This window comes from Phocoena sinus, chromosome X (assembly GCF_008692025.1).
Source record: "Phocoena sinus isolate mPhoSin1 chromosome X, mPhoSin1.pri, whole genome shotgun sequence".
Classification (NCBI taxonomy): Eukaryota; Metazoa; Chordata; class Mammalia; order Artiodactyla; family Phocoenidae; genus Phocoena; species Phocoena sinus.
In genome coordinates this window covers 27786997-27805869 of record NC_045784.1, presented here as the reverse complement: position 1 = coordinate 27805869, position 18873 = coordinate 27786997, and the positions used below count along the sequence as shown (strand labels likewise).

Below are 18873 nucleotides of genomic sequence, written 5' to 3'. Positions count from 1 at the left end.
AATAATAAATATATCATTTGTTATTTCTTTTATATTTAAAGACATCCAGAACATTTAATTTAAAAATGGATGCAGGCACATGGCCTCCTGTGAGAGTGATTGATAGTTGAGGTAGGGAGCAGAGTTTCACTCTGAAACCTTGAAGTGAGTAACGGCCTACTCTTTCTGAATCTCTCTTGTGAAAGACATTCACAGTTATTTATTCCAGTTTTTCTTGTTGGTATTTTAATGGCACTCATACAAATTTTTGAGTTGCTTCAAAAGACTTAGAACTTAACTTGCCTTCCCACTCTTGATACTTTAAAATTAAGATATTTAGTCACATAATATTCACTTTGTTTAAATGTTATCATATTTACCAATAAAAGCAATTAAATTTTAAAATAGTCCTCATAATTTTCTGCCAAACATACTGATTATAAACAAGCACTTTACAGAGTTTCTGAAGTCGAAGCCATTCAGAGTAGTTGAGACTATTCAACTCTTAAAAATTAAAACCTGCTTGCTAGGTGTGAATAGCTGATAACTTATTCAGGAATTCCTACATTTTCTAATTTATCTTGTCAGGCCACTGAGGCTCTGTGTTCATGATGGGAGGGTGTATGTTTGTGTGTAGAAATGGAGATGGATATGGGGTGAAACTGGGAGAATGACTGGGAGAAAGTAAGAAATAGTCTTAACTGCAGTAATTGGGGAAGAGGGATTTTTTTTCCCCCAAAGGTGGTGCAAAATCACTCTATTAAATGCCTGTGAAAAAGTTTATGGTTTTGGTATAGGGTGAGTGGTATATGTGATGAAAATTATGGGTGAAATATAGTAGCAACAAATATGTTAAAATATGCTTTAACATTAAACAAGCAATATTTAAAACAAGCACTCCCCCTTATCCTGAAATCTTGGGGGGATGGGGGGATGGAAATAAAGGAAATTTTACATTAAAAGTAACTTGATTACTGTTTAATGTAAAAATGAAATAGCTATGTATAAACCCACTCAAGTATACATTAAATAATTGAGTTAACTGAATTAGGCAGAGTAAGGGCACATTGATTTTCAGTGTTTTCAAAAATTGGTCCACATATCACTGTTACGTTTTTGTTTGTAAGCTTCAATATTTATTAAGTTTCCACAGTGTGTTCAGCCCTGAAATGTCAAACTCTCTTAACCAGAATGAGGCTGGAGAATGTAACACTAAGATAGATTTCTTCTCCTTTTAAAGAATTGATTTTTTATGGTGAAGTTTTTTTCTTCATATGCTTAAGAGCCTGCTGGTCCTATTTCAAAACACTTATTTTTAGAAGTCTTGTTCCCTGAGATGCCACATTATTATAGACTCAGTGGGCTCATTTGGAACTTTTCCCTATCAATATTCAGATTGTATCATCGTGATCTTAACATGGCATATTAAGCAAGTTAGCAAAGAGAATAAAGTCAGTTTATCAGCAACATATGCCGAAGTATATTGATTAAATAGAAACTCAAGTAAATGAGGGGTAGGCAATATATTGGTTTGGCTTTTGGAACTAGTGACAAGCCACCACTGAGTTTCATTTTATTTACTTATTTTCCTACTCTTAAAGGCTTTTACCCAGTTTGGAGTCTGTACATGGCTGTGAACCTAAATCTTATTAGGTCTCATTCAATGATATACCCATTGAATTGCCCCATGGTTTCAGGCCCTTGTCTGCCCAAGGTCAAGTAGGCCACATGCACCAACATTTCACCTCCTTCCGCCACTACTTGTCAGTTAGCCCTTGGCTTCCAGTATTTCCAGCGGAGAAAGGCTAAAGCCAAAATAGAATGGTTCATTGTTTTCAACTTATACAAACCCCATACTACGAGGGTTATCCAATATAATGGTGAATTTTGTACATCCAATAAAGCATAAGGTTAGAAGAAATATAAGCCAAACAAATGAGCATAAGTTCTATCGATCCTTTGACTTACACAGTGAATAAAATATTACCTTTGGAACCACCCTGACATTTTGTTATAAAGGTTAAAGGAAGATGTTTACAAGGTTGTCTCAGTGTAAAAATCGCCTGCAGGTTGGGATTGAGTGTCCTGTGCAAGATGGGTCTTAAAGAAATCTGACCCACTTTGACTTTCAAAAAAACCTTGAATTCTTACTGAAGACTGTGGGATATTTTTTTTAAAGATTTTAAACCCTTATTTCAACTGAAATAGTACTCCTCTTTAGATAATCAATACAGCATCATTCCCACAGATTTTTGAGGATACTAAGTCACACTTTTTTTTTTTGGCCACGTTGTGCAACGTGTGGGATCTCATCTTAGTTCCTGGACCAGGGATTGAACCCGTGTCCCCTGAGGTGGAAGCACGGAGTCTTAACCGCTGGACCGCCAGGGAAGTCCCACGCTCCTTTTTTGCAAAAGAAAACAGAAATCTATTACTGTTAAAATCTGGTATCTTTTCCCCACACCCCCTCCAGCATTTATTGTTTGTAGATTTTTTGATGATGGCCCTTCTGACCTGTGTGAGGTGATACCTCATTGTAGTTTTGATTTACATTTCTCTAATGATTAGTGATGTTGAGCGTCCTTTCATGTGTCTGTTGGCCATCTGTATGTCTTCTTTGGAAGAAATGTCTATTTAGGTCTTCTGCCCATTTTTGGATTAGGTTGTTTGTTGTTTTGATATTGAGCTGCATGAGCTGCTTGTATATTTGGAGATTAATCCTTTGTCAGCTGCTTCGTTTGCAAATATTTTCTCCCATTCTGAGGGTTGTCTTTTGGTCTTGTTTATGGTTTCCTTTGCCGTGCAAAAGCTTTTAATTTCATTAGGTCCCATTTGTTTATTTTTGTTTTTATTTCCATTTCTCTAGGAGGTGGGTCAGAAAGGATCTTGCTGTGATTTATGTCAAAGAGTGTTCTTCCTGTTTTCCTCTGAGAGTTTTATAGTGTCTGGCCTTACATTTAGGTCTTTAATCCATTTTGAGTTTATTTTTGTGTATGGTGTTAGGAAGTGTTGTAATTTCATTCTTTTACATGTGGCTGTCCAGTTTTCCCACCACCACTTATTGAAGAGGCTGTCTTTTCTCCATGTTGGTGGGCATGTAAATTGATACAGCCACTATGGAGGACACTATGGAGGTTCCTTAAAACACTAAAAATAGAATTACCATATGGCCCAGCAATCCCACTACTGGGCATGTACCCTGAGAAAACCGTAATTCAAAAAGAGTCATGTACCACAACGTTCATTGCAGCACTATTTACAATAGCCAGGACATGGAAGCAACCTAAGTGTCCATCGACAGATGAATGGATAAAGAAGATGTGGCACACGTATACAATGGAATATTACTCAGCCATAAAGGGAAACGAAATTGAGTTATTTGTAGTGAGGTGGCTGGACCTAGAGTCTGTCATAAAGAGTGAAGCAAGTCAGAAAGAGAAAAACAAATACCATATGCTAACACATATATATGGAATCTTTAAAAAAATGGTTCTGAAGAACCTAGGGGCAGGACAGGAATAGAGACACAGATGTAGAGAATGGACCTGAGGACACGGGGAGGGGGAAGGGTAAGCTGTGACAAAGCGAGAGAGTGGCATGGACTTATATACAGTGCCAAATGTAAAATAGATAGCTAGTGGGAAGCAGCGGCATAGCACGGGGAGATCAGCTCGGTGCCTTGTGACCGCCTAGAGAGGTGGGATAGGGAGGGTGGGAGGGAGACGCAAGAGGGAGGGGATGTGGGGATATATATATACATACACCTGTTTCACTTTGTTATACAGCAGAAAGTAACACAACATTGTAAAGCAATTATACTCCAATAAAGATGTGAAAGAAAGAAAGAAATTATGAGCAAAAAGAAATTTTTTTTTTAAATCTGGTATCTTTGTTACTTGAATACTAATCCCTTTTTTTAAAGGGTAGATTTGGCCAATGACTTAATTTTTTTTTTTTTGAAATAACATTTGAGTCCACTGATTTAACAGCTTGATACTTAGACACTTTTGCGTCCATAGTAATGTATTCATCATTCACATGTACTTAAGTGGACATTATCATGATAGCAGTTGTCATAACAGAACATAACAGGATATGGATTTAGATCTTACCTGAAGATGTGATCAGAAAAATCAGAGGAATATCTTGAAAGTAAACTTCTCAAAGTATGGTGAAAAAAATGAAGAACAAAGTAAACTCTTGACTCCACTTAAGTAGCTAGATCTTTCACACACACACGTACATATGTTTAGGTAAAAATAATAACCGCTAATATATCTGGAGGCGAAACATTGCTTAGAAGTAAATACATAAGACTTTCTTTTCAGCCTAGGAATACGATGAAATAAAGATGAACCATTATAAAAAATTTTATCAATCTAATTTTTAAACATGCTGTTGCATGGATTTTAATGAAGAAAATCTATTTTATGTTCCTTTCATTTCACATTAAGTAGTGGAATATTTTCTTCTTTGTTGTTTCATTTGTAAGAGAGAAAGACATTTTGGAAAGACTAAAAACATTTATTAAATTCGGGAGCTACAGTAGTCTGAAAGTAAAACTAATAAACTATGGAAGAGCATTTTACAATCATTTTCAGCCCTCTTCCATTTAATTCTTTCTATCTCGGCTCTTAGAAAATTTATATTCATCTCTGATTCAGTTCTGCTTTAGTATGTCTAAGTTGATAACAATATATTGAATGAAAAAATCAAATCAGCAAAAATCCATTTTGTTTCAGTAGTGAGTACCTTCCCCAGAGAACTAAAATAAATGTGTCCCGTATATAGCAAACTGGGTGTAGTATATTGCATAGGTAATTCACAACCCTGGATTCCTCTATTATTATTCCTACGTGCAGAGGTAGCCTAATTTGTTTTAATGGAAAGAAAGAATCTCGTGGGAACTGCTATATACAACACGATACGCTGTCCTCCATTTTCTGGGTCAAAAGTGTTGCATTTTATAGCTTTGGACAGATTTTGGCTTGGAATTTGTTTCTTTATAAACCTTTATAATAACAGTCATCATTTAAAGGAAATTATGTTCTTTAGAGTTAAGCTGTGGCATCACAGGAACTTGGTCTACTTTGTGCACTGCTTTATGCCTAGTGCTTGGAACATTCCCTGGCATATAATGGGTCCTCAGGAATATTTTTTTTGGAGTGAGTGAATAAGTAAACATCTATAAAAGCACAGGGCAAAATGCCTTCTTCCTTTAAAAATTATTTTACAGATAACCTGCTCCCATTTGCCACCATCGTGTTGCTAGCAACTGTTACTTTGTGCCTGAATCTCCAAACGCTCATTGTCAATTGTTCTCCTTTCTGAAGTGGCCACTAGCTTACGCTCAGTCCTCGACTTGAAATTTTCCAGTTGAGCATGCCTCCTTTGCACTTTTCGAGCCCTGCGACACAACTTCTCGTAGCATGATTACATTGTTTTTTAATAACCCACTAAATTGTCTCTCTCCACTAATGATTGTGAGCCCATTGAGAGTTCCATTTTCCCAGTGCATAGTAGATGTATACACAGTACATAGTGCATATAAAACAAGTGTTTTCAAGTGAGTAGTAATTAAAATCTAACAAAAAGGATTGTTGACAGCATGCCATTCCCCTTTGCAAAAACCTTCATTACTGTGCTGCAAAGCTCAGTTCATTCAAACCCACCACCGTCTTGCTCGAAGAACACGCCCGTGCTTTTTCTTCCACAACTGCCCTGTACCTCATGCTTCAACTTATTAAAGACTATTTGCACCTCCCCAAAGACATTAAGCTTTCCTACCTCTTGCCATTTGTTCAAGCTCTGAACAAATAGCTTTCCTCCTCCCACCATGCTGCTTCTTCCTTTGTGTTTCATGTACCTACATCCCAATGTCTAGTTCAAGGAGCCCTTACAAAGCTACATGATAGAGGAGTGAGGAAAGACAGATTTACCCCAGGGTGATACTAGAAGTTGGTGCCAAAGACTCAGCTACCCGAGAAAGGATTTTAGTCAGTCTTAGTCTGTGGCTTTCTCTTGGATGAATTTATAACCCTCTGCTTTGCCAAGTCTCCCTGAGTTAGACTCAACAGGGCTCGTGTGACTTGGTATTCCCCACATTGTGGGACATAATGCTTAATTGGTTGCAGGTGGAGTAAAAGAAGGAGAAATAGACCCAACCTCCTCGTTCATCTTTGCAACAGCCCGGGTGTGTCCATGTTACACTCCTCTTTTTACACAAGAAGAAATGCGTGAAAAATAATTTGTAAATAAACTTTTTCTTTAGTGGAAAACCACAGAAATGAGAGAGGGTGGAGAGAGACAGAGAGAGAGACAGAGACAGAGAGAGAGATGGAGAGAGAAACAGAGATCATCCATAATCTCACCTTCAGCATCTATAATCTCATTCCCTACAAGTGCCTCTTTGGGCAAAGTAGAAAAAGGTACCTCTTTCATCGAAGAGATCTCCAGCCCTGTGCCAGAGTTCACCAGTTCAGTAGTGGAGCCCAGGTTGGATTTCAGTCCCCTTGTCTCCTTGGCCAGGCCACTATATACCTCCAAATGGAGACCCCGCTGTGTAGCCTTCTCATCTTTTCCTGTATGAGTATTTTTAAAGCTTTTATTCAGTCTTGCCAAAATGCCCTGCAGAAGGCTACACCACGTGTATCACTACCAAAAGAACATATTTTCCTTATATAGATTACTCCCCCTTTTTTTCCCACTTGCTTCATTTTTATAAAAACCCCCTGGTTGGTACCAAAAACTTGAAAGTTACATTCCTGCCCAGAGCGTTAGAGATACTTCAGAAATTAGTGTATGCTCCAACATAAATCAAGTATTAGATCCAAAGAATTCAGATACAGAATCTGAAGGGAATAAGCAGGTTTGTCTTCTTTCACTTAGGAACTCGGCATCAGATTTCTGTAGGAAACTGTTTATGAAGCAATTCGAGAATAGCTGTTAATCTGAAGTATCAGTACCTAATTCTCTTGACTGTTCATTCTTTAGTAAAATGTATTGAGGGATTAATTATCATGTACTAGGTACAGGCATACCCTAGTGAAAAAAATAATATCGAATTGCCTTAATAAACGTTAGGGTCTTGTGAAGGGACAGATAATGAATTAATAAATAAGCAAATAAGCACGCACTTCCAAAGTGCGATCGGTGCTAAGAAGGAAAACAAGGTTCTGAGAGTGAGAAAAATCGGGGGACCTTTCTTCAGATAGGGCAACCAGGGATGGGCTGTCTTTCATGGTCACAGGAACTGAGACCTGAGTAGCAAAATACAAGTCAGCTAGGCAGAGGATGCCAGTGGAAAACTCCAGGCTGAGAGAACAGTGTGCAAAGTCAAGAATAAGTTTGGGGAGTTCTAGGGATGCAGCATCTTCTAAGTTCTTGTTAAAAGTGCCAGATTCTCAGCCCCCGCCCCCCCCCCCCCCCCGGATCTACTGAATCACAAATGCTGGAGTGAGACCCAGCAGTCTGTGTGTTAACAAGCCCTCTGTGTGAGTATGATGCATGCTATTGTTTGAGAGTCACTGCCTTAGACAGATGTTTTGAACCGTGAAGGGAAAGGTGAGAGCAAGACCGCATGTCTTTGCCAGGGCACCGTTTGCAAATTCAAAACTGTTAAATGTAAAACTTAATCTAAAATAACTCCTGAATTTGACTATCAGTGTCCTGGTGGTTGATGTTTTTAATGGTTTGTGGATTATTACTTATTTTTAAATAAATAAAGAGATTTCATTAACCGCCATTGTGCCTGATGTCACATATAATTACAATTTCTCAGAAAGAAAATATTGGCATTTCTTCTGTTTCCTTAGCAGCCTAAGAACGTGGTCTGCTTAAATGATTTATTTATACTCATTAGAGACCTTTTCATTTTAATTGTGCGTATTTTGCATTTAACCTCTGTAAAGCACTCATGAGCTACCTTTTTTATTTGTTTTAATTGTGTCATTAGAAAGCCATGGAAATCTTGATATGTTTTTGTTTTTGTTTGGTTTATTTGCTTCATTTTTCTATAAAAAAGAAATAATTAGCAACCAGAGTTAGGGTTATAGAAAGTAGTTTCCAAGGAAATTAAAATAACTCAAATGTGTACGACTTGTTCTTATGGGCAAAAACCTTTCCTTTCTGGTCAATTCCGTTCTGTTCCTCATTTTCAATTTATATTTGTGAAGGCAAAATGAACATGCATAAAGAAGAAAGAAGACAGACACTGTAAGTGTGGTTAAGCTATAATTCAGCCTTTAGGAGCATTGGAGTTATAAGCTTCATAGTGAAGCCATGTCCTGAAAGATGAAGAATTATGATAGATGCAAGTGAGAAGATGTTAAAAAAGAATTTATGCTTTTGTATTTGGGTGCACTCTCTTTTCCAATAATATGAAGAGAAACTAGAGATCATTTTTCATAAAAACATGAGGATTCCTTATGGAAAAAAAAGCAGGAGTTAATTGCTATTCTTTTAGTGCCACAAGTTTGGAAGTGTGGTGACTCTGAGGGAAACCCATAGTTAAAATAATTACTGATAATTGCTTGGGAAATAAAAGTGCTAGATGTTTTCATGCCTACAAACTTCATATTGTTTTCCTAAAGTCTTCTTTTTTTCTAATTTAACCTACCCCAAGTCATCCTGATTATGCTACGTCTAGGTCATGAGTTCTGAATCTGCTTCATTATTTATGTCCGTATTCAGTTTGCTCATCCAAAGTGATCATGCCCAAATGGGAGCACGTACAAGAATTGCCCTGAAAATGGAACGCAAGGAAGACAGTGGAAAAAAAAAAACAGCATAATATTTTGCCCGCAGGCTGCCACAGTAAAAACTGATGCTGGAATGCAGTGCAGTCGCATCTCTATTAAAAAAGGATACATGTTTCAGTGGCATAATTTATTGTCAAGAATGTCTCTACCAGAGGCAAAAGTGATCCTAACGGCAGAGGGAAGTCCTCATTCAATCTGCAAACTACCCCCTGTGTCTTAGCTCCACACAATCCCTTAGTATTTGGCAGAACTTATGGAAAGGGTGGAATGTATCAGTTTTGTTCGAAGTCGATGGGCTAGCCTTATAATGTTAGCAATGAGAATTCACATAAGAAGTCTCCTGCAAAAAAAAAAAAAACAAAAAACAAAGTACATGACACCCAAAGTCCAAGGGTTAAAGGAAGTTGGGGAACTGGAGGACGTTAGTCTACGTAGTGGATGCCATTGGCACCCCAGCCAGATTCCCCGACTCGGCCGGCACGCTCATCACACAGCAACTCTGAGCGCTGGCTGATAAGGACTCGTAGTTGCACCCTTTTCCAGAAAACCTTCCTCAGCCGAAAGGAAGGCCCCTTGCCTGGGACCTCATACCACCCCTTCTCCTCTAAGACTGCCGGGGGAAGCTAGCAGCCAATAACCGATGGACATTGGAAGAGAAAAGGACAGACCTCTTTGTCTTAAGGTGGGACATTTTATGGTATAATTTGTGTGCCAGGGCTTCCTATGAGACAAGGTTGATGCTGTTTTCCACCTGAGACCACATCCTTACTTAGCTTTTCTGCCCTACCTCCTGCTTCTCTCACTCTTCTCTTAAAAGCGCTCAGACTCTGCTTCCCGAAGGCAGTCGGTATCTGAGACAAAAGCTGGATCTACATCCTGGGCACTATACCAGGTGGGAAGCCAACCAGAGTAAAGAGTCAAGAATAGGAGATAACAATGGAAGTCTCCAAGCCTGATGCATTTCATGAAAGCCTTGCCTACATCTCCTCTTGTGTTTCTTTGTTATTGGTCCAACCACATTTGAGTAGCTCATTCCACCCAGCTATTTAAGAGGCTCCAGGAGGGCTTTGAGCTTCTGGGCAGAGCAGGATATGGTCCTTGACTCTTTTGGTTCCAGCGGTGGCCATTCACTCCCATCAGGACGATACACGCGTCCAGAAATGCAGAAGCTGCAGAACATAGCTGGGCTGCACCTACCCCCAATTCTGGGTAACTGAGTTCTGTGAAGCCTTCCCTGAGCCACATGTAGAAGCCTCAATACCAGAACCAAAGACCTGGATTTGCAGGACATGCTTTCCATTTCTTCCCCCTCAGCTACTAAGCCAGTGTGAAGAATCCTGGGACTTCTCCTAACACTCTTTTTAGGCTATTTTTTTAGGGCTTTTCGTTCACAGTTTTGTTCAGCAAGGTTTCATTGTAGAGACAAATGCAGTTAGCCCCTACTTCGTTTCTTGGATAGTATTTGTCACGTAAATTTCTCTGCCCAGTGTCTATAGCCCTAGAATGACATTTCATTGTCAGATCAGACTAATTTTGAATTCCTGGTAAGTGAGATAGGAGCTCTACGAAGTAGTAGGTTAAGATGTCAGGAACAGTGTTTGATATCATTAAGAAGGGAAGAGTTTCAGATTCTCAGGAGCACCATTACTATGTAAATAAAGTGGTGTGTATATACGTCAGATATATAGACACATAACTGTGATATGTATATCACATCACACAATTTATAAACTCCTAAATGGCAGAGCTAATTCAAGCATCCCAGAGTCTCCTCTCCTTCTTCATTGCTTGTACAGCTAATCTTGCCTTGGCCTTTCTTGGTTTGTCCTGAACCTCCACCATTGACCCCTCTACTTTCTCTCCATCAGCGAGCCTCATCTGGCTTCCCTTCCCTCTGAATCCAGTTTAGCTGTGTTTTGCGATCACATCTGGCTAAAATTTAAACTCTCTTGTCCCTAGGTATCTGTGCCACAACCATCTGACAGAATCCCAAACTTGGTTCTGCTAAAAAGATGTGGTCTTCAGCCTCACGTGAGCCCTCAACACTGTTTGGCAGCCTCGCTGCGTTTCTTTGGTCACCTCCCTCTCACAGCCTCTCTCACAACTAATTCAGATGTTCCCACTTACCCTTAATTCATGTTTGCATTCAACGAATATTCATTGCACACTGATGATACGCCAGGTCTGTTGCTCCCTACTTCACGGAGGCCCCCCAAAGTCAAAGTGCCTCAACTTACCTTTTCCAGTGCTCCAAACTGACCTTCTGTGCCTTGCAGAATAGTCCTTAACTATCAAGTCAAAATTGCTCCCTCAGAAATAATGCTCCCTTGTTAATAGACAGTTCCTTGCTTTTGTTGCAAAGTGGTTGATGACTGAGCTTCTGAGTCTATATTTGAACAAATCTTTACATAAAGATCGAAGCAAAGCTCTGACAAGCAATTAAACATCATAAAAAAGGAAAACTTGACATATTAGACTTATTATCATTCTAAATCAGTACTTTTATAATCAGACAGCATTTAATGAAGTGAAAATTCTGCCTGCATGAAACTAGTCATAATAAAATTAGACTCGGTTTGCTCTTTCATGGTGCACATATTCCAGATGTTTAAGTGATTCAGAGAAAACCCAGAGTATAATGGCTCCCTTGAATGTTTTCTCACTTATTGCTTCCACACTAGAATAAAATCTAATGAAATTCTGGTAGTATTTAAAGAGCACATCGTATTGTTCAGAGTCAGCCTTACTTTTTGACATTTTATGTTTAGTGTTTAATAATTTAAATGTAAATGTCTGTGCATTAATAATTAAATAAGCAGTATTAGAAGTGCTAACATTTGAAATACAGTCAAACGCAATGTTACATCCACTTAAATGAGATGGTACCTGTATTCACTCTTCACATAGTATGTCCTGTGACTCAGTGTTTAGGGGACCGTGAGCCATCCTCAGGTGGTATGCCACCAGAACCTAGGTCAGATGTCAAAGTGAAGACTGACTTAAACACTCTCCTGCCTCCTTTTTTTTTTTTTTTTTAACATCTTTATTGTAGTATAATTGCTTCACAATGGTGTGTTAGTTTCTGCTTTATAACAAAGTGAATCAGTTATCCATATACATATGTTCCCATATCTCTTCCCTCTTGCGTCTCCCTCCCTCCCACCTTCCCTATCCCACCCCTCTAGGTGGTCACAAAGCACCGAGCTGACCTCCCTGTGCTATGCGGCTGCTTCCCACTAGCTATCTGTTTTACGTTTGGTAGTGTATAGATGTCCATGGCATTCTCTCACTTTGTCATTTCTCTTCCTCTCTTTTCCACCATCAGCTATCTCCTTTCCTCCATTCTCATGTGCTTAGTTCCCTCACGATGACTTCTAGCCGGCTGAAGTTCTTCCTTCTGCTCGGGCCCATCACAATTATCGCCCCAAGGTGAACCTCTGCACCGAATTCTCTCTTTAGCAGCTGACCTCCCCCTAATCAAAGCTTCCGTTTATCTTAACAGAGACTTAGGCATTCAGATTAAACAGAACGTATGGCTTTTCTCCCTTAATAATAACAGTAGTAGCAGTAGCAGAGGTAATAAAATCGTAGTAGTCAAAATTTAAAATAGATGCTCTCTGTTCCAACTCAATTAGGACATAGAGTTTAACAGTTAATTGAAAAAGTCAGTTAAATTAGGGAATCATAAAAAATATGTCTTAAACATTTTATTCTATGTTAAAATAGTCACTAACATCTTAATGTTGTTTGAAGGTTTTTTCTTTGAGTGTAAATTCTCTGATTAGAGTTCTCCATAAATCACACTGATAACACAGACGTTCTGATTTCCAGTTCAGGTTTCCTTAATGCAGACAGAGTTCACTGGGAAACATGAGAAGCGTTCTGAATACAGAATCTTTCTAAAATTTTCAGGTTGTTTTCCTACTCTTTTACAGTTGTCTTGTCCACACCCAATTCAGTAATACTTCCTTTTCTTTTAAAGCAATTTTCCAGAATATTTAACCATATTTTTATATAAATAATAGCTTATTTTCTTCTTAGACTTATATTTCTTTGGTTTAGGAAATCTTTCATTAAATTATGTAATTGCAATACTAATTGGCAAAAGCAGGTTTGAGAACATACACACATTGACAAGTCAACTAATGAGAGCTGAACGCCGTGCATACTGACAGGTATCTCTGACATCTTATTTAGAGGTTGTTAGAGGCACCAGTCAGTATGTTTCCCGGACAAATGAAGACTCTGGCTAATCTGATGAGTCTTAAGTGGAGATCAGTTAAGGGAACTTCTACTGTAATTGGTAGATACAAGCAAAAAAACAGAAGCCACAAAATCCCATGACGGTGTGTGTGTGCACGCGCGGGCTGGGGGAAGGAGGGGGAGGGAGGGGGGAGAGGGGAAAGGAGACTGAGTGTTGCGATTAATCATGAATGCTGGAACTTATTTTTTAATCTCCTTCATCCTCCAAAACATTGATGCAGGATTAAAACTCTGTGTCCAGGACTTTGGGGAAGAAAGTGAAAAGCAAAATACTCTAATAAGAGACCCTTGAACCATGTACATTATGTAATCCAAGGGGAGCTGAAATCTAGATATGACTTAACTGACATGGTTACTGAACTCGACAGCTGAGAACCTCACTAGTGAAGGCAGTGATTAGTGTACAGGGTTAATCTGCACTATTGTCAGATTCTGCCTGGCTATCCTGCCATCTCTGCGATGGTTCCTACTTACAGTCCCCACTCATGTGATATTTACTTGTGGTTACTAGAAACTCATGTTATTACCCAGAAGACAGTGGTTCCATTTTTGTAATCATTGTTCTTGTCCGGGTTTCCCCAAATGACATTTAAGAAATCTGTTTTCTGGGCTTCCCTGGTGGCGCAGTGGTTGAGAGTCCGCCTGCCGATGCAGGGGACACGCGTTCGTGCCCCGGTCCGGGAAGATCCCACGTGCCGCGGAGCGGCTGGGCCCGTGAGCCGTGGCCGCTGAGCCTGCGCGTCCGGAGCCTGAGCTCCGCAACGGGAGAGGCCACAACAGTGAGAGGCCCGCGTTCCGCAAGAAACAAGAACAAACAAACAAACAAACAAAAAAATCTGTTTTCTAACCTTCCTATTATGCAAAACTGTGTGATTATGGATCATTTCCTTTTAGAGATACGAATTCCCGTTTATGGAGTTTAACTGCCTCTCTCCATGGGTACTTACTATGATTCTTTTTTTTTAATTTATTTATTCATTTATTTTTGGCTGCATTGGGTCTTTGTTGCTGCACACAGGCTTTCTCTAGTTGTGGCGAGCAGGGGTTACTCCTTGTTGCAGTGCGCGGGCTTCTTGTTGTGGCGGCTTCTCTTGTTGCTGAGCACCAGCTGTACGCGTGCAGGCTCAGAAGTTGTGGCTCGCGGGCTCCAGAGCGCAGGCTCAGTAGTTGTGGCACACGGACTTAGTTGCTCCATGGCACGTGGGATCTTCCCAGACCAGGGCTTGAACCCATGTCCCCTGCATTGGCAGGCGGATTATTAACCACTGCGCCACCAGGGAAGTCCTACTATGATTCTTTTAATCCATGTATTTATTTATAAGGAAATGGACTAATATACTATCAATTCCTATATGAACTTTCTTAGTTTCAGAATGATTCCTATGACATCCCACTGACATGAAATCGAATAAAGACAAAAACGTCTGATATGATTTTTTCGCATCTGTGTGCTCAGTCAGAACGGTTTCTTTTGTTTTTCTTTGTTTATTTTTTTGATATATAATTCACATACCATAAAATCCGTCCTTTTAAAGTGTATAATTCAGTGGTGTACAGTATAATCACAGAGCTGTGCCACCATCACTACTAATTCCAGAATATTTTTATCCCTCCCAGAAGGAACCCCATGATTTTTATTATAATATTTTTAACGACCACTTTTTAAAAAACTGTAAGTTCGACAGAGTGATTGTCACAATGTCCTCATTATCTAAGAACTGTATAAGAGTCTTATACTCCATATGATACCACATTTTAGTGATGAGATATTCAGTTTGATTTGAGAGGATAATGCCATTCTTATTTAGAATGGACATACACTGGTTCCTGTCATTTGGAGTCAGAAGGAACTGGAAGGTTATAGATGAAGTCAGTGTTAACAGTGGTTTTATCAACAAAGTGAACCACAAAAATAACACCTGCCCAGATCAAGCAAGTCAGAACAGCACGTATAGCCAAGTAAGTGATGCTGTCCTTGTGCACAGACACTGCATTACACAAACTGTTCTCCGGAGTGAGGGAATTTGTCCCTTAGAAATTGCTCATTGGAACACTGGGACATCATGCATCGCGTTAAAGATCCATAAATGTCATCTCAATAGGGTAGATATGATGCATGGTAATATCCTCCCCGTATCTGCATAGGGTTCTTCTCAACAGATTGTCATGATGCATTGCATCACAGAATCCTGCTGTAGTGCTTCAGAGACAGTTGAGAAGCCCCATGGGAGCCTTCTTCAGTCATTACTACAAGGACTAAAATACCAGGAGACCTGGAAGTCATTCTTAGGATTTGACAAAATACCCTGATCTCTAAATGGATCGACTTATTATGTAGTTGGTGCAAAGTAGGAATGTAATATTTTATGATTGAGTACATCTTTTACTGTTAAAAAAGAAAGCATCCATCTTCGGTTGGGAGATGAGTAGAATTTAGAGTCCAGCAGCATTGTACTTTTCCTTTTCCTTTGCCAATCCTGAATTTCTTTGGAAAGGTAATTTAATTGTTAAGAAGATGCACTTCGGAGGCAGGCAAAGCTGAGTATGTAACCCCGGTTCCCCAAGTTTGACCCATGGGGCCTTGGGCAAGGTTTAACCTCTGCAATTTTCTTTCCTCATGTATAAAATGAGAATTCGCCAACTACCAACCGCATAGCGTTTTTGTGTAGGAATAAAATCAGATTGCGTTTGGACAGAGCTCATCACAGGATTAGGCACCTAGGAAGTGCTCAATAGGTATTAGTTATCCACCCATTAGCAAATCTTCATTGTCACAATGCCACTATAATAGAGCAAATGTTGCTGACACCTCCAACAAAATACGATACTTTGTAGTTCCCATGTGCCTGGTTTTTTTTTTGCTTTAAATGTTCTCATCTTCCATTTTGCCCTTGACTATGTCACACAGGCACTTCGAGGAGAAATTGCACCTCTCAGAGAGAATGTAAGCCACATCAATGACCTTGCTCGCCAGCTCACCACGTTGGGCATTCAGCTGTCACCATATAACCTCAGCACTCTGGAAGACCTGAACACCAGATGGAAGCTTCTGCAGGTAGGCATATTATAAGCATTGCGGTTCCTTCTGTCAGTAAGAGAATATACAGATAAAGCTTGTTCGTAAGGAAAAATAAAAGTAATTTCTTCATGTGATACTCATGATCATATTTTGTGAGTGTAGGATATTTTGTATTATTTAATAATTCCCTGTGTGTATGTTTTCAAGCCTATTAATATTCACTTTTTAATGGCTTAGAGTTAGACTTTACTATATCTTGCAATAAACATGGAAGATAACGCTGAATCATGCTGGAAGAACTGAATTACTGGCATGCAATTGCTGTGTACTATCATCGCTTGGATTCTTAACACACCTTTCCTTTTGGAATCCTAATTTAAACAAGAGTCGACGGTAAGACACATTCTAAATCTTTTAAAGAAAGATCATCCTATCACAAACCCACACAACGAAGTTTTTCATAGGTTTGCATAGTAAATAAAGGGAATGTAGGTGTGCTCAAGGTCACACTTACCGGCTGTGGGACCTCTGGCAAGTTATTTAACTTTTCTGTGCCTCAGTGTTTCATCTGAAGAAAATGGGGATGTTAAATGTTTCTAAAACCTTTGTCTATTATCAGGACGAGTAAGTCAAAATACATGGGAAATGCTTAGTAAAGTACTAGCCACATGGCCAGCACTGTGTGAGTTCTAGTTCTTGGTGTTATTGCAGTTACGATTGTTATTATTATAGCATACAGGTTTTGGAATCAGACTTACTTGAAGTCACTTGACCTCTTTGATTGTCCATGTCCTCGTCTCCAGCATGCTTGCTGTAATATTAAAGGAACTAATTCAGGTAGAGTTATTGGTACAGTACCTGGCTCACAGTAGGAACTCAGAATATGTAATGGTGGAATAGGTGTGTCTATATGTTCAATGCGTGAAGGCCACCATTATACCCCCAAACCTTAAAACTTGTTTGACCATAGAATTAAGGAATTGTTTCTCTCTTTTTCTGGTTTCACAAGATGCACAGAGTATGCTTCTGGAGACAGAGAGGAGAGAGGAAACTGGGTTTAAAAATATTTGTTTTCCAGATTCAGCTACTTATAATATGTTTACATTTTACTTCCAGTCTGTTTTAAATTGCAGATATCATTTTTAAGTTTTGTAATCTTAGATGTTATCTTGCAGTTTGTAATTTTCCCTTAATATTTTTTATATACATTTATTTATTTGGGGCTGCATTGGGTCCTTGTTGCTGCACGCGGGCTTTCTCATTGCGGTGGCTTCTCTTGTTGTGGAGCGCGGGCTCTAGGCGCGCAGGCTTCAGTAGATGTGGCACGTGGGCTCAGTAGTTGTGGCTCGTGGGCTCTAGAGCACAGGCTCAGCGGTTGTGGCGGACGGGCTTAGTTGCTCCGTGGCACGTGGGACCTTCCTGGACCAGAGCTCGAACCCATGTCCCTGCGTTGGCAGGCGGATTCTCAACCACTGCGCCACCAGGGAAGTCCCTCCCTTAATATTATAAAATGGGCTTTTTGTACGTTACAGTACTCTTTAAGTAAACATTATTATAATGGGTACATATTGAGACGCATCTATTATAATTTATATTTGTGTACTAAAATAAAAATAAAAATATTTGTTTTCAGTGTTTCAGTAAGAAAAAAAATGGTAAACCAAATTACTTTTCCTATTGGCAGTCCATTTAGGGGTGTGACCGAAAGTCCTGTCAAAGAATTGCTAGATCTTTAATAAAAACAAGTTCCAAACTCAAGACCTCTTGAGATCTCATAATTTAATTTTTGTTGTGATGGATAGTCTTGAAATACATGTATGATAGATTGTTATAAGTGGCATTGACTAAAGCAAGGCAATATATTTAAGAGATTACATGCATTTCTATGCCTATTTGCTCCCTAGTGGTTAACTACTATTAAAATCTTATCGGTTTCATCCTTAGTATGTTTCTCAATTTAAACATAAATAAGGAAAGTCATAAATGTCCAAGGAAAACCAACGGACACATTCGTTCCATTCAAGCACTCTTGAACTATTATCTTAAAATTTCTTTTAGTGAGCTGAATGTCACATTTGCTTTCAGAATGTGACGTAAATCTGTGACAATGGCATGTAAATTTACAAATGAGATAAAAATATTATGGTAGGAAAAGTTAAAAAAATCAATGCTAAGTGATCCATCGTAGTTGCACTGTTATTTAAATATAAAGTATGAGAAAATATGAATAGCCTAATTTGTATCCCTTCTTGAAAATGAATGAGGACTTGGTTATAAATATAGGGAAGTACATAAAAGAAGATAGTGTGATGTCGTAAAAGGAGTGTAGGAGTGAATAGTAGAATACCTAACTTCAAACTGAAGCTCAGCTATTATTTGACCATGTTATCTTGGGAAAGCCATTTGACGTCTCCCAGCTTCTATTTCCTCCTTTGTAAAACGAGGTAATGCGTTTCGTCTTAGGTCACAGCCAGTTCAGTCCTATGATTGTGTATGTGGATATCTGGGGGAGATACACATATGACAAAATTTAGTCTAGAATCAGTGGAGTTGCTTCCTCTTCATAATACAAACGTGACCTGTTGGGATTATGTTCCTCCTCCTATCAATATAATTTTAACTTTTCAACCCCTCATCTCCAACACACATATAACACAGCCTTCTCTCATTAAATAATTCAGTTTGCGGCATATGCTCTTATTGTGGCAGATTCCACACGTTGCTATTTTTTAACGTGACCTTAAGAATAGGCTTAAAAAGTGTTTTTAGCAGAAAGCTGATAAATACAAGGTTTGGGGTTGCACATAACTGAGTCAAGTTGATTCCATTTTTTTCTTTGACCAGAATTCTAAC

The 18873-nt window shown here is 39.1% G+C and overlaps 1 protein-coding gene across 1 annotated transcript in view; it reads left to right on the top strand.

Annotated features, from left to right (window-relative positions):
- The window catches only part of DMD (dystrophin), a 2099690-nt gene that overhangs the window by 1752962 nt on the left and 327855 nt on the right, over positions 1 to 18873 (top strand). Inside the window, exon 60 of the mRNA XM_032618871.1 lies at positions 15910 to 16056. Within this exon, the coding sequence (XP_032474762.1) occupies positions 15910 to 16056 (147 nt within the window). The remainder of the gene's footprint in view (positions 1 to 15909; positions 16057 to 18873) is intronic.